This window comes from Biomphalaria glabrata, chromosome 6 (genome assembly GCF_947242115.1).
Source record: "Biomphalaria glabrata chromosome 6, xgBioGlab47.1, whole genome shotgun sequence".
NCBI classification, from domain to species: domain Eukaryota; kingdom Metazoa; phylum Mollusca; class Gastropoda; family Planorbidae; genus Biomphalaria; species Biomphalaria glabrata.
This window is the reverse complement of record NC_074716.1, coordinates 2,630,040-2,643,250: the sequence shown is the minus strand read 5'-3', so window position 1 is coordinate 2,643,250 and position 13,211 is coordinate 2,630,040. Positions and strand designations below refer to the sequence as shown.

Here is a 13,211-nt window from a genome sequence, read left to right as displayed (position 1 = left end):
AAGAATGTGTGGTCATAATAATATTTTAATTTATAGAGCGCTGATGTAGGCTTAAGGCGCTGTGATAACATTACAAACATGAACACGACAAACTAATCTAAAATAGCTTTGAACAGACAGGTCTTAATGTTCTTCTTGAATGTAGTGAAGCATGCTGTCAGTGATCAATGGGGAGTGAATTCCGAACATTTCTCAGGTGTCCTGGAAATCCCGCAAACCGTAACTTAAATTTAACATGGCTTGACTGTAATGAAATTGCGCTATGGTAAGTCTTCCATAAATATCGATCACTAAATTTTAAGACAATAAAAGAAACAAAATTGTGTGTGTGTGGTATTATTAAGATTTAAAGCATTTCTGTTTCCTACTTTCCGAATCCGATCGTACATAATAAATTTAAGCGACTGATGTATATCTATGATCTTTCCTTCACCTTTAACATGGTGATAATTTTTTTGCATAAAACAGGATTAGTCCCTACTGCAGTAAGTTCTGATGTAATGATCTCTAAAAGAACTGTCACTGGTGTAGCGTCTTGATGTAGCTCTCCATGTTATGTACCGAAGCATGCGACAACTGCGGCTCGGACTCGTTCTCGTACAGGGTCATGAGCGGCACGACCTGGGGTGGAATGGTGAAGTCCTTGCTCTGCATAGCGCCCTCCGAAACCCTGAGCTTCTTCTGCGCACTCCTGTGCTGCCCTGTAACGATGTGCTCCACCCTCTTGGTCAGAGGCAGGTGGAAGTTCTTGGCCATGCAAGAGACTGGGATGACATCTGGCTCGTTGTGGATGAAAATGTCCTTCTGGTTGAGACCCCCTGCGATGACGTCAGGGTCCCAGTAGGTTTCTGTCTTCTGCTGCATTCCTTCGGGCGTGTTAAACTTGTATTCAAAGGGATCTAAACGTACAAAAACAGATTTCATAAATGAGGTATATTCATAATATTGGAAACTTATTTTATGATTACAAGATTTGAAATTAATGTAAAATTATCCCTTCTTATTAAGGCTACCACATTCAGAGATAAAAAAAAGTTGATTACGTTCTACGCTTAATGCACTTAGTCATGCATATTAACTCTTTCTCCCCGTAATAATTTATCACGTTCTAGTGGAGTCAACGCTGGTATCGTCAGTCAGGAGAGAAAGAGTTAACCAATGACTTCAATTCTGCCAAGTTATTGGTTTACTATGCTGGCTTAGGCAACCCATTCCATGCTCTAATAGCACTAGGGAAGAAGGAGTATTTGTACAAATTTGTCCAAGCATATGGGACGAGGAATGAGCCATACACGGTCGATGTTATACAAAAAAAAACATTTTAAAAAATACTTAAAAAAAAAAAACAAAGCGATCACCCAGATACCCCGTTCTTTCTCCCATTACCCCCTTCAACTGGTCCAAGCAAGTGATAGGATCATAGCGTATTGAGCTAGCACCATAAAAGTATAAAAGAATACATCTACACTCTTAAATGCGTAGAGCAACTGGCAACAAAAGCTGATGCGCTAGATCAGGGGTTCTCAACCTGGGGATCTCGACTCCCTTGGGGGTCGATTGACGATTTGTCAGGGGTCGCCTAAGACCATCGAAAATATGGATTGTTATTGTTTATTCCTCTATTGCTGTATGTGTGTGTGTGTGTGGGGGGGGGGGGGTCGCGGCAGAGTGAGGGATTGTAAAAAGGGGTCGCCGAGCCTAAAAGGTTGAGAAGCGCTGCGCTAGATGAACCAACCTTGAAATATAGTTTTGGGGAGCTGTTTTGACGCAGGCTTGGCAGGTAGTATGTGCTTCTCTCCAGCACCTTTGAATTGTCGATAGAGCAGCCCTGCGGGTATGGACATTATGTCCTTATAGGTGGCTGTGTTCTCTTGAGCGAGAATGCTGGACATTTTAATGCTGGAAAGTCTTGGCCTGTCCATTAGTTGTACTGGTGGTTTCCCACTGCGCAGACATATATAAATATATAGACATTTGTACGATAAGGTTTACTGTTTTAATTCTATCCAGCACTAAAAAAAAAATAAATGATAAAATTAATAAATAAAAAGTAATTCAAGACATGGACGTGGTTTATGAATTTTGAATATCTAACAAATACACATACATCACACAAAGACCTACAGACACAGCAGAAGAAACATCCTGTTTCTAGTTGACAATGTGTGTGATATTTATTTAGTACGATATACATCGTTTTTAAATTCTTGTTTTTCTTTCAAGAAGTTTTGGAAAGCGTGGTAAGGGGCTATGACGCTTGAACTTGGCTTGGCTACCTATGATGGGGGCTCGAGGTTTGACACCCCACTCGAGCAGAGTTGTGTTTACTGAGCGCCTAAAGGCTGCATGGCAACCTTGTACCCAGGTGCCCCCTCCACCCACTGGTCCACAAATGAGATTGGACCAAAGCGCTCTGAGCATGCTATAAGCATGAAAGTAGCGCTGTATAAAAGCTATAATTTATTTATTTAAGATTCAACAACTATGACTTGGCTAGGTTCTTTCACGATCAAGTCTTTCAAAATATCAACTGCCATTAATTTATTTATTTTAAAAGATACTACCTGCACAAACTATAACCATCTCATTGCTTACCTGGATATTTCAGCCATGGGGCCCACAAACTATCAATAGCCATTGTTTATTTGGATTTTTCAGCCATGGGGCCCACAAACTATCAATAGCCATTACCTACCTGGATTTTTCAGCCATGGGGCCCACAAACTATCAATAGCCATTGCTTACCTGGATTTTTCAGCCATGGGGCCCACAAACTATCAATAGCCATTACCTACCTGGATTTTTCAGCCATGGGGCCCACAAACTATCAATAGCCATTACCTACCTGGATTTTTCAGCCATGGGGCCCACAAACTATCAATAGCCATTGCTTACCTGGATTTTTCAGCCATGGGGCCCACAAACTATCAATAGCCATTACCTACCTGGATTTTTCAGCCATGGGGCCCACAAACTATCAATAGCCATTGCTTACCTGGATTTATAAACTATGCTGCCCACAAACTATCAATAGGCGTTACTTACCTAGATTTATAAACTATGCGGCCCACAAACTATGAATAGACATTGCTTACCTAGATTTATAAACAATGCGGCCCACAACAAACTATGAATAGCCGTTGCTTATCTAGATTTATAAACTATGCGGCCCACAAACTATGAATAGCCGTTGCTTACCTAGATTTATAAACTATGCGGTCCACAAACTATGAATAGACATTGCTTACCTAGATTTATAAATTATGCGGCCCACAAACTATGAATAGACATTGCTTACCTAGATTTATAAATTATGCGGCCCACAAACTATGAATAGACATTGCTTACCTAGATTTATAAACTATGCGGCCCACAAACTATGAATAGCCATTGCTTACCTAGATTTATAAACTATGCGGCCCACAAACTATGAATAGCCATTGCTTACCTAGATTTATAAACTATGCGGCCCACAAACTATGAATAGCCATTGATTACCTAGATTTATAAACTATGCGGCCCACAAACTATGAATAGCCATTGATTACCTAGATTTATAAACTATGCGGCCCACAAACTATGAATAGCCGTTGCTTACCTAGATTTATAAACTATGCGGCCCACAACACCTACACTTTTCTATGAAACGATACACAAACTATGAACGGACATTGTTTATCTAGATTTTTCAACGACGTGGCCCAAAAACTATCAAGTCATCACTTACCTAGATTTTTCTACGATCCGGCCCACAAACTATCAAGAGCCATCGCTTACCTAGATTTTTCAACGATCCGGCCCACAATCTCATTAAGTCTGTTGTATTCAAACAGCAGGTCGTCTGGCATCAGCTGCTTCCGGGCCTGTGAGTACAAGTTTTGTATAGCGCAGCGATAGGCTCTCCAATCGTCTTCCAGTAGCTCATGGCGTGGCACAGGGATCCTGTCCCCATTTCAATATTAATGTCAATATTTACTGCATAGAATTTGTTATTATAGCTTTTTTATACAGCGCTACTTTCATGCTTATAGCATGCTCAGAGCGCTTTGATCCAATCTCATTTGTGGACCAGTGGAGGGAGGGGGTATATGAGTTGGTTTTCCGTGCTGCCTTTAGGCGCTCAGTAAACGCAACTCTGTCCGAGTCGGGTGTCGAACCTCGAGCCCCCTTCTAGGTAGCCTGTGAAGAGCCCATCCAATGATACATTATAGAATGACTTTTTCATAATTGAACATTTTATTAGCGATTTATTAGATCTAGATGTTTAAAACAGATTTTTACAAAAGTATATATTCACTTTTAACTACCAGTATTTTTCATCCAATCTTTGTCCTTATTACAAAGCTTATATCAATTCTGTCTGTCCCTTTGTCTGTCGGTGTGTTAAAAAGGAACAAGAAAAAAAAAAGAAAGCTTATTGATAATAACAAAGAGATGATAGTTTTTGTACACTTAGACGACATATTAATTAATCATAAAATTATGATGGTCAAACGTTGTCATGGGGGTGAAGGTCGTTGGGGGGGGGGTGAGGTCAAATGTGTCCATAAATATTCCTAAACAGCATGCGTCTCAAAAAGCCTTTGACTGCAGTGGCGTAGCCCAGGTGGGGGGGGTCCAAATTTGAAAATCCCCCGTGCCCCTTCTGGTTTTTAAATTAAATATTAAATATTATCATGATGTCGCATGTCAAAATGCAGGAGCCCCTAAAGATTTAAAGCCCCCATCCCACGAGCCCCCCAAATCCCTAGCTGCGCCACTGACAGAGTGGGCTGACATAAGCTTTGTAATCATCTACTTCCTGGTCCAAACCTCCCGGCTGGTGGCAGCGGCCATTGACGCATAATATGAGCCCAATAAACGTATCATAGACCCCCCTTGACCAGGATCTCGGAACTGGGAAAAACTTGGACATAAGAACTAAATCAATCCCGCCCTTACGTCACGTCCTAACCAAAAACTGAACATTTTTACCTGTTGGCCAACACAGGGTAAACCATTTCCGGTATAATCTTAACCTCTTTGGTCAGTGGGTCAGTTCTTTTGATGTAGAGATATGATGGTGCTTCCTTGGGAAAATGTCCTAATTTTGTTTTGTACCTGGAAAACATAATTAAATTCGAGTCCACGTGTCTCCCCAAACTGTGTTCCGCGGAACACTAGGCCTAAATAGGTTTTCCACAAACTACTGGAATAATTGAGTAGTAGGCCACAGCGTGAATTAATATCTCTAACAAGAAAAACATTTTAAAAAATACTTAGAAAAACAAAGCTTATCAATTAGTTTGGATTAATCATGTAATTAAATTTGTAATAGGCCTAGATCTAGACTAACAATAAAAAAAAGTATTTAAAAAAATAAATTTTAAAACAGGATACGACCTGAATTCGAACTCGTGAGCTAAAGCATACTCAAGCCAACACGGAAATCCCTTTACTAGCGAAGAGTCTATGGTCATGGCAGATTGTATAGTTATCTATTGTTTCTATTTCATGTTTTGTGTTCTCTAAGTCTGAGACGGCGGCCTAATATAAAGGGGACTAATTCACCTTATACCACCATTTCAGTCATATACTATTTCATTCCCTTGCTTGAGATACCAAACGAATAAATTTATTACCAATAGCAAATAAACTAATTGGTAATTATTTTTGTTTTATTCGTGTGTTGTCAGTAAAAGAAAAAATTGTGTAAAAAATTTCAGCTTGATCCGAGATCTTATCTTAACTTATATAATACAGACGTTACTTCAAAAAAGAAGATGTTACGTCCTACGCATCATGCATTTAGTCATGCATATTAACCAATGACTTAAATTCTGCCAAGTCACTGGTTTTCCTGGCTAGCTCAGGCAACCCATTCCATGCTCTAATAGCACTAGGGAAGAAGGAGTATTTGTACAAATTTGTCCTAGCATATGGGATGAGGAATGTGCCTTTATCTTTGTGTCTTTCAGAGTATTTTATTAAATTTTGTTTTTGTATTTGAAGATTATGGTTCAGTGTTTTATGTATGATTGCTACTTTACTTTTGAGCCTTCTGTCCTGAAGGCTTTCTAAATTTAGTGATTTTTCTAAAGGTGTTACTCTAGTCAAATCTAAATATTCATTTGTTATGAATCTCACTGCTCTATTTTGTGTCTGTTCCAGTTTCTTAATGTTTTCTTGAGTTGAGGGGTCCCAAACAGAGGATGCATATTCTATTATTGGCCTAACCAAGGTTAAATAACATTTTAGTTTTATATTCTTATTTGATTTATAGAAATTTCTTTTATAAACCCTAATGTTTTGTTTGATTTTTTGATAGTTTCATCAATATGGGGATTCCATGACAGTTTTTCATTTATTATAACACCTAGGTATTTTGCGTTTTTAGTTTGTGTTACTGGTTTGCCATGAATAAGATAGGTGGAATTAATTTGTTTCAGTTTTTTTGTTACTCTTAATAACTGACATTTTTCTGGGTGGAAAGACATGCTCCAATTTGATTCCCATTTCTGTAATTCATCTAATTCTTTTTATAAATTTCTGTATCTTGTGCTGTTTTTATTGTTCTATATATTATGCAATCGTCTGCGAATAATCTGACTTTTGTTCCTGAACTAATGCAATTTGGTAAATCGTTTATGTAAATTAAAAATAGTAGTGGATTGGGTGTACCATTTCTTTCCCTTGTTTGGTATATTGAACAAGGGAAAGAAAAGGTACTTGACAGATTTGACATAAGTTGAATTAGTCCTTATAAGAAATCTTTAGACCTGAGTGAACATTTTTTTTTATGCATTTAAAAAGCAATCATGTAAACATTCACCAAGATTCCCCCTTCTTCCCTCCCCCTTTCCCAACTGGTCCAGACATGTGATGGGATTATAGCGCATTCAGAAAGCTAAAAGCTAAACAAAAACAATTGGTAAAAATATTTCTATCTATCGCACAGATATGTTTAAATCAACCACGCAGGAGATTATATGACTAATCCAAACGTATTGATACAATAACACTTAATATAAGCTTATGTTTTTTTTAAGTATTTTTTTTTTCTGTTTATCTTGTTTAAAATAGTATTTTTTAGTGCTGTAGTTCCTGTTTTAGTTAAACAAAAGAGTGTACTAACAACAGTGAACAGAAAGATTCCATTTACCGGAAAGCTGGCTGCTTCCAAGCAAGGTGGCGATCCGTCTCCAGCTGTCTGGCCAGCAGCCTCTGTGTAGGTTGGTCAAGGGACACATTTCTTAGAGAGCTCATGTCTTCCAAGGAAATCTCCGAGGTGGTGAAGTAGCTGTGTGACATCTTTGGCAGTGATATTCGGTTCACTGGGAGCATGAACCCTGGCGGGTGGTATATATGCTCTATGGAGGGGGACGGCGTTTTCAGTTTTGTAGGCATGGTTTGAATATATATGTATCATTTGTTTCAGCACCTAGCTTCAACTCTATGTTTATGGTTTGAATATATATTTAGGTAGAAATTCAAACCAGTACTATAGTGACATTCTTGAGCTTGCTTATGATGATATTTCTTATTGACTTGATGGCATCCCTGAAATAAACAAGAATCATTTTTACAGAGAATACCTCCTTTATGAATGAATAACTAATAAATGATAGATTTAAAACAAGCGAAATATAGAAAGAAAGCCTTTTTAAAAAAAAAAAAAAAAAGAAAAAAAAAAGCTTATCTAAAGGGAAAGAACTCCGTCCTTATTTCCCAATAATGTAGGCTACAGGTTTATATCCCTTATTCGATATCCAACAAAAATAATTAATTGTCAATAATTAATTGACTAATTGGGTTTTTGTGTTTATTGATTCGTGTTTCTTCATTAGGTACAGGAAATAATTTTTAAAAGTATTCCATTCCATTCTCTAATGGCACTAGGGAAGAATGAGCACTTGTACAGATTTGTCCTAGCGTGTGGAATAAGGAAATAGTCTCTATTTTTGTGTCTTTCTGAGTATTTCATTAGGTTTTGTTTTTTCTATTTGTAAATTATGGTTTAGTAGTGTTTTATGCACTAAACAATAATTGTAGCTATTTTACTTTTTATTCTTCTGTCCTGAAGTGTCTCTACGTTTAGTGATTGTACTAATGGTAGATAGGGCCTACTAATTAACCTTGGTTAGGCCAATAATAGAATATGCATCCTCCGTTTTGGGACCCCTCAACTCAAGAAAACATTAAGAAACTGGAACAGACACAAAATAGAGCAGTGAGATTCATAACAAACGAATATTCACATTTGACTAGAGTAACACCTTTAATAAAATCACTAAATTTAGAGAGCCTTCAGGACAGAAGGCTCAAAAGTAAAGTAGCAATCATACATAAAACACTGAACCATAATCTTCAAATACAAAAACAAAATTTAATAAAATACTCTGAAAGACACAAAGATAAAGGCACATTCCTCGTCCCATATGCTAGGACAAATTTGTACAAATACTCCTTCTTCCCTAGTGCTATTAGAGCATGGAATGGGTTGCCTGAGCTAGCCAGGAAAACCAGTGACTTGGCAGAATTTAAGTCATTGGTTAACATGCATGACTAAATACATGACGCGTAGGACGTAATCATCTTCTTTTTTTGAAGTAACGTCTGTATTATATAAGATAAGATAAGATAAGAATGGTGCTACACTCTAATCTTTTAACAAGATGAAGTTAGTGCTTACTTATTTCCTAAGTTTTATTCCCTAGCTTCTGGTGTTCGGTCCATCGCTACTCGAAACACACAAACACATTAAAGCAAACCATTGATGGTATTACGCTGGTGTTAAATTGTATGTTCTCATGGGATATAGATATATGTAATGGTGCGTAAAAAAAAAAAAGAAAAATATTAATTTTTTTTTTTTAAAGGGAATACTTCTTTTATACAACCAAAAGAGTGATTATTTTTTTTTCTTTAATACCTAAATGAATGTTAAATGAAAAAAAAAAAAAAGAGAGACGATAACAGTGGCGTAACTAGGGTGGGGGGAGGAGGGGGGAGGATTTGAAAATCCACCCTGGCGCCCCACTTGAAGGGGGCCCCCAAATGAGTGTTTTTTTACATAAAAAATAAATATTACGCAAAATGCAGGGGCCCCCAAAGAGGTCAAGCCCCCCCGGGCCCCCAAACGATAGAAAATTCCTAGCTACGCCCCTGGACGATAATTAAAAAGAAAAAGGTTTTTTGACATCGCTTACAAAGACCCCATAATAAATTAATCATAATAATACAAATAATAATCTTTATAAGGAAAATGTCTTACTATTTGTGCATTACACCAAAACAAAACATTGTAACTATATTAAAAAAAAAAAAATAAAATGTACATTCACACCTGGAGGATTAATACTGCAATTGGACCCCACGATTACCTGCTAAACACTGTCAAAAAGAAAAAAAAACAACTCAAACGTAAACTGTATTTCCACATCACTAGGTCCTCAGGGCTCGCAACCACCTGGCATAGACCTTCCTTCAAGGAACAGTACCAGGAAAAAGAAGAGACTGACAGAGAAAGCGATGGGAGACAACATTTAAAGAAATTCAATCCAAGGCAAAGGACAGAATGGAGTGGAGAAAGACGGTCGACAGATTTTGAGTGGTTCAACTGGTGAAGGTGAAGCAAAAATTTTTGTTTGTAAAGTTGTGTGGTCTGGGCAAATGAAATCTTTTTTAAGGATACATTTTATCTTATCTTCTTATATAATACAGACGTTACTTCAAAAGAAAAGATGATTACATCCTACGCGTCATGCATTTAGTCATGCATATTAACCAATGACTTTAATTCTGCCAAGTCACTGGTTTTCCTGGCTAGCTCAGGCAACCCATTCCATGCTCTAATAGCACTAGGGAAGAAGGAGTATTTGTACTAATTTGTCCTAGCATATAGGACGAGGAATGTTCCTTTATCTTTGTGTCTTTCAGAGTATTTTATTAAATTTTGTTTTTGTATTTGAAGATTATGGTTCAATGTTTTATGTATAATTGCTACTTTACTTTTGAAGGCTTTCTAAATTTAGTAATTTAGTGCTACTCTAGTCAAATGTGAATATTCATTTGTTATGAATCTCACTGCTATATTTGGTAAATCATTTATGTAAATTAAAATTGTTTTAATAGGCTCAAAATGTTCCATATTAGAATTGTCATTGATACCCTACTTCTGTAACTTTCAATATGACATTTCAATGTGCACCTAATGGCCTATTTGGATGAGGATTAGGTAAATCCATCACCTTACTTAAGATTGCTTCCTGGTCGTAGGGTATGCGCTCTGGACCGTCATTCGGTGGTTTCGGTAGTCCTGGGATCGAACTCATTCCGCTGCCAACCCCTGTCATCCTGCGGGAGGTTTGTGCTAGGATGTCATTATCTTCTAATCTGAAGGAACATTCGAAACTTGTGAAACATTTTACAAAACAAGCAAATTTAGATCCTCCAGCACCGTACAGCACTTTGGGCGCCAAGTTGTCTCAATAGGGCATCGGTTCTCAACCTTTTAAGCTCGGCGACCCCTTTTTACAATATCCCACTCTGCCGCGACCCCCCCCCCCCATACACACACATACAGCAATAGAAGAATGTTTTTTGTTTGGTGTAATGCACAAATTGTAAGACAAATAATAATAATTAATAATAAAGATAATAAAGATTATTATTATTATTATTATTATATAATAATAATAATAATAATAATAATTATTATTATTATTATTAACAATCCTTATTTTTGATGGTCTTAGGCGACCCCTGGCAAATCGTCAATCGACCCCCATGGGGGTCGCGATCCACAGGCTGAGAACCCCTGCAATAGGGCAATGTCTGAAGCCTCTTCTCAAATGGTGTCCACTGCTCTGAGGTCCTCCTTGAAAGTGTGGAACTATGATGCTACAGAAAACTGGTGTAAAGGGAATTAACTTACATCAGTGGGAAATTTTAAAACATATATGTGTAAGGTCCCCTTATAATAATAAAAAAAAAGAAACAAAAAACGAAATAGGTTAAAAGCACCATTTACATTTAGATCCAGACATACTTCTTTACGTATATTGTAAATTTTAACAATTAAGCTAGATCTAGATAGAGAGATTGTTATAAATGTAGATCTATCATGTGTCTTTGCTTATTTATCAAATTATACTAAACTACATTGTAGCATGGCTTTTAATCTTCACAGTCACGTGACTTGAAGTTCCTGTTTAGGCTAAAAATAAATTTAGGGTGAGTTAGCCTTCTTGTAAGAAGAATTTGTAATGTACATTGTAGATCTATTTAATTGTAATTATTTTAATAGATTATTTCAATAGCTGTGTACATTGTGAGTTTCGTGCGGGTGTTTTTTATGAGTGTAAGATATTTATAATTTTTTTATACGGGTCTTGATCTAGATTAGAATATATTTTAAGTAAAACTAATAAAAAACAAAAATTTACTAAAACATTAATAAAATTAATTAATTAACAAAAAGTCAAAAGATTGAAAAGTTAAAAGTAGTCTTCTAAGTCACTTTTTAAATAATAATTTAAAGTAATTAAAGTGGGGATAGTATAGTATTTATAATAATGTCTAGAAAAAAGATATTTCGAGTATCATCTGACATCTTGTCGGGATAGCTTATAGTAAGCATCATCTTTCTTGTGATTTGGATGGAACCACTGCGCAGTTCATCTCATGTATTGGTCTAGTCATATGAACACTCCAACATAACAATGAGAACGATGAAGAAGAAGAAGAAATCTGACATCTGTCTCTCTGAGACTCTCTCTGACACTCAGTGACAGTACTGACACTCAGATGACTCTGTCTAGTGACTCTAGACTCAAGCTCATGTAGCTGCAGTCTAGATCTAGTCACTCTATAGTGGCCTAGTCAGTCTGTCTAGAGTCTAGTGACACTCTAGTCAGACTAAGATCTAGAATCTACTACTTAGATTAGACGACTTATTCAACTTACTTTCACTTAGATCTAGATCTAGATTATTCTACTAGATAGACTAGTAATTCCTAGTAAGTCTGACTCTCATCACAACAGTAACAGTATGATCAGTCTCTCTGGATGACTGCCTGGTCGTGCGGTTTGTGCGCTGGACTGTCGTTCAGGTTTATCGATGGTCCAGGGTTCAAACACTGCCCGCTCCTATCCCCCGTCGTCATGCGGGAGGTTTGGAAGTAATTATCATCAACTCTGAAGGAACATCCGAAACATGTAAAACATTTTACAAACTCTGCTGGTTGGGTTGAGTCTATAATAATAGTCTAGTCCATCTAGACATCTATATCTAATTAGAATCTAGACTGATTCTATACTATAAGATTTGTAGATATGAATAGTAGAATTGGAAATAATAATTAGACATCTAGATCTAAATATAATAGAGACTCTAATTAGAGTCTAGTCTGAATGGATCTCGTCTAGAGATCATTTGTTAATATAGTCATATATATATATATATTATATAGTATAGATCTAACTATAACTATAGTCTGGATCTAGACTCTAGAGATAAAAAATAATCCATTAAATTCTAGATCTGGATGTTATTAATTAGATAAAAATATCTAGATCTAGTATGGTTATTTATATCAAGAGGGTAGTGACTAAATTGTCACAAAATCTAGTCTATTTAACTATGATTAGTTTAGTAAAATAATTGATATATAAATATATCTAGATTTTCTATTTTTTATATCTAGATATAGATAAGATAAAAAATATTTTTTAAAAACTAGAACAAATGTTGAGCAGACTGAGGTTTATAAAACACAAAAATGAATTTCCATTTGTTTGGACCAATAAAATCAAACTATTTGTCTTATTTGTCATGTAGCATAAAGCAGTTTTTGCACGAGTTTATTTTTAGTTTGAATATTTGCATCGAAAGGTCATAGATGTGTATGTTGTAAATGGAATTTACGTCAGCTTTAAAAATAACTTAGTAAAGGTTGGGAAATTCCTGGTGCGTGTAAGGAGATTGGATGGTTACAGAAAAGGTGGGAAGATGTAGCTCAATAAAGGGAGATATTGTTTGAGACTTCTAAAATTGTTTTAAAAGAGAACTATTCCAAAGCTAGAATTTCAAAAACACATTGTATCCCATCATAATATCAATCAAGACATCGTGACATCTGGCACTTGAACATATTGTGTCATTATTAAATTTTCTTGTCTCTTAATATTCACATTTGACCAGAACTAGAGTAAAACCATTAGTAAAATCA

At 36.3% G+C, this 13,211-nt stretch overlaps 2 protein-coding genes across 5 annotated transcripts in view; one reads left to right on the top strand and one right to left on the bottom strand.

The window, feature by feature from the left end:
- On the bottom strand, window positions 1-8,783 carry LOC106052840 (uncharacterized). 2 transcript variants are annotated; one of them, XM_056034239.1, is made up of 6 exons: window positions 8,672-8,783; window positions 7,142-7,539; window positions 4,975-5,100; window positions 3,778-3,942; window positions 1,736-1,944; window positions 310-899 (listed from the first exon to the last, which is right to left on the bottom strand). In XM_056034239.1, the coding sequence occupies exons 2-6, from the start codon at window positions 7,384-7,386 to the stop codon at window positions 520-522; spliced, it is 1,125 nt and encodes a 374-aa protein (XP_055890214.1). In that variant the 5' UTR covers window positions 7,387-7,539; window positions 8,672-8,783; the 3' UTR covers window positions 310-519. The 2 variants fall into 2 exon arrangements, with proteins under 2 accessions (XP_055890215.1, XP_055890214.1); XM_056034240.1 differs by lacking the exon at window positions 3,778-3,942 and having other exon boundaries at window positions 1-899.
- A 2,379-nt stretch (window positions 8,784-11,162) lies between these two features.
- LOC106052839 (USP6 N-terminal-like protein) overlaps window positions 11,163-13,211 on the top strand; it is a 72,717-nt gene continuing 70,668 nt past the window's right edge. The window contains exon 1 of one of the 3 annotated variants that reach the window (XM_056032837.1): window positions 11,163-11,214. The gene's annotated coding sequence lies outside the window, so the exon portion shown is untranslated. Of the gene's footprint in view, window positions 11,342-13,211 lie in introns of all 3 variants that reach the window. The other 2 variants (XM_056032838.1, XM_056032839.1) reach the window with 2 other exon arrangements.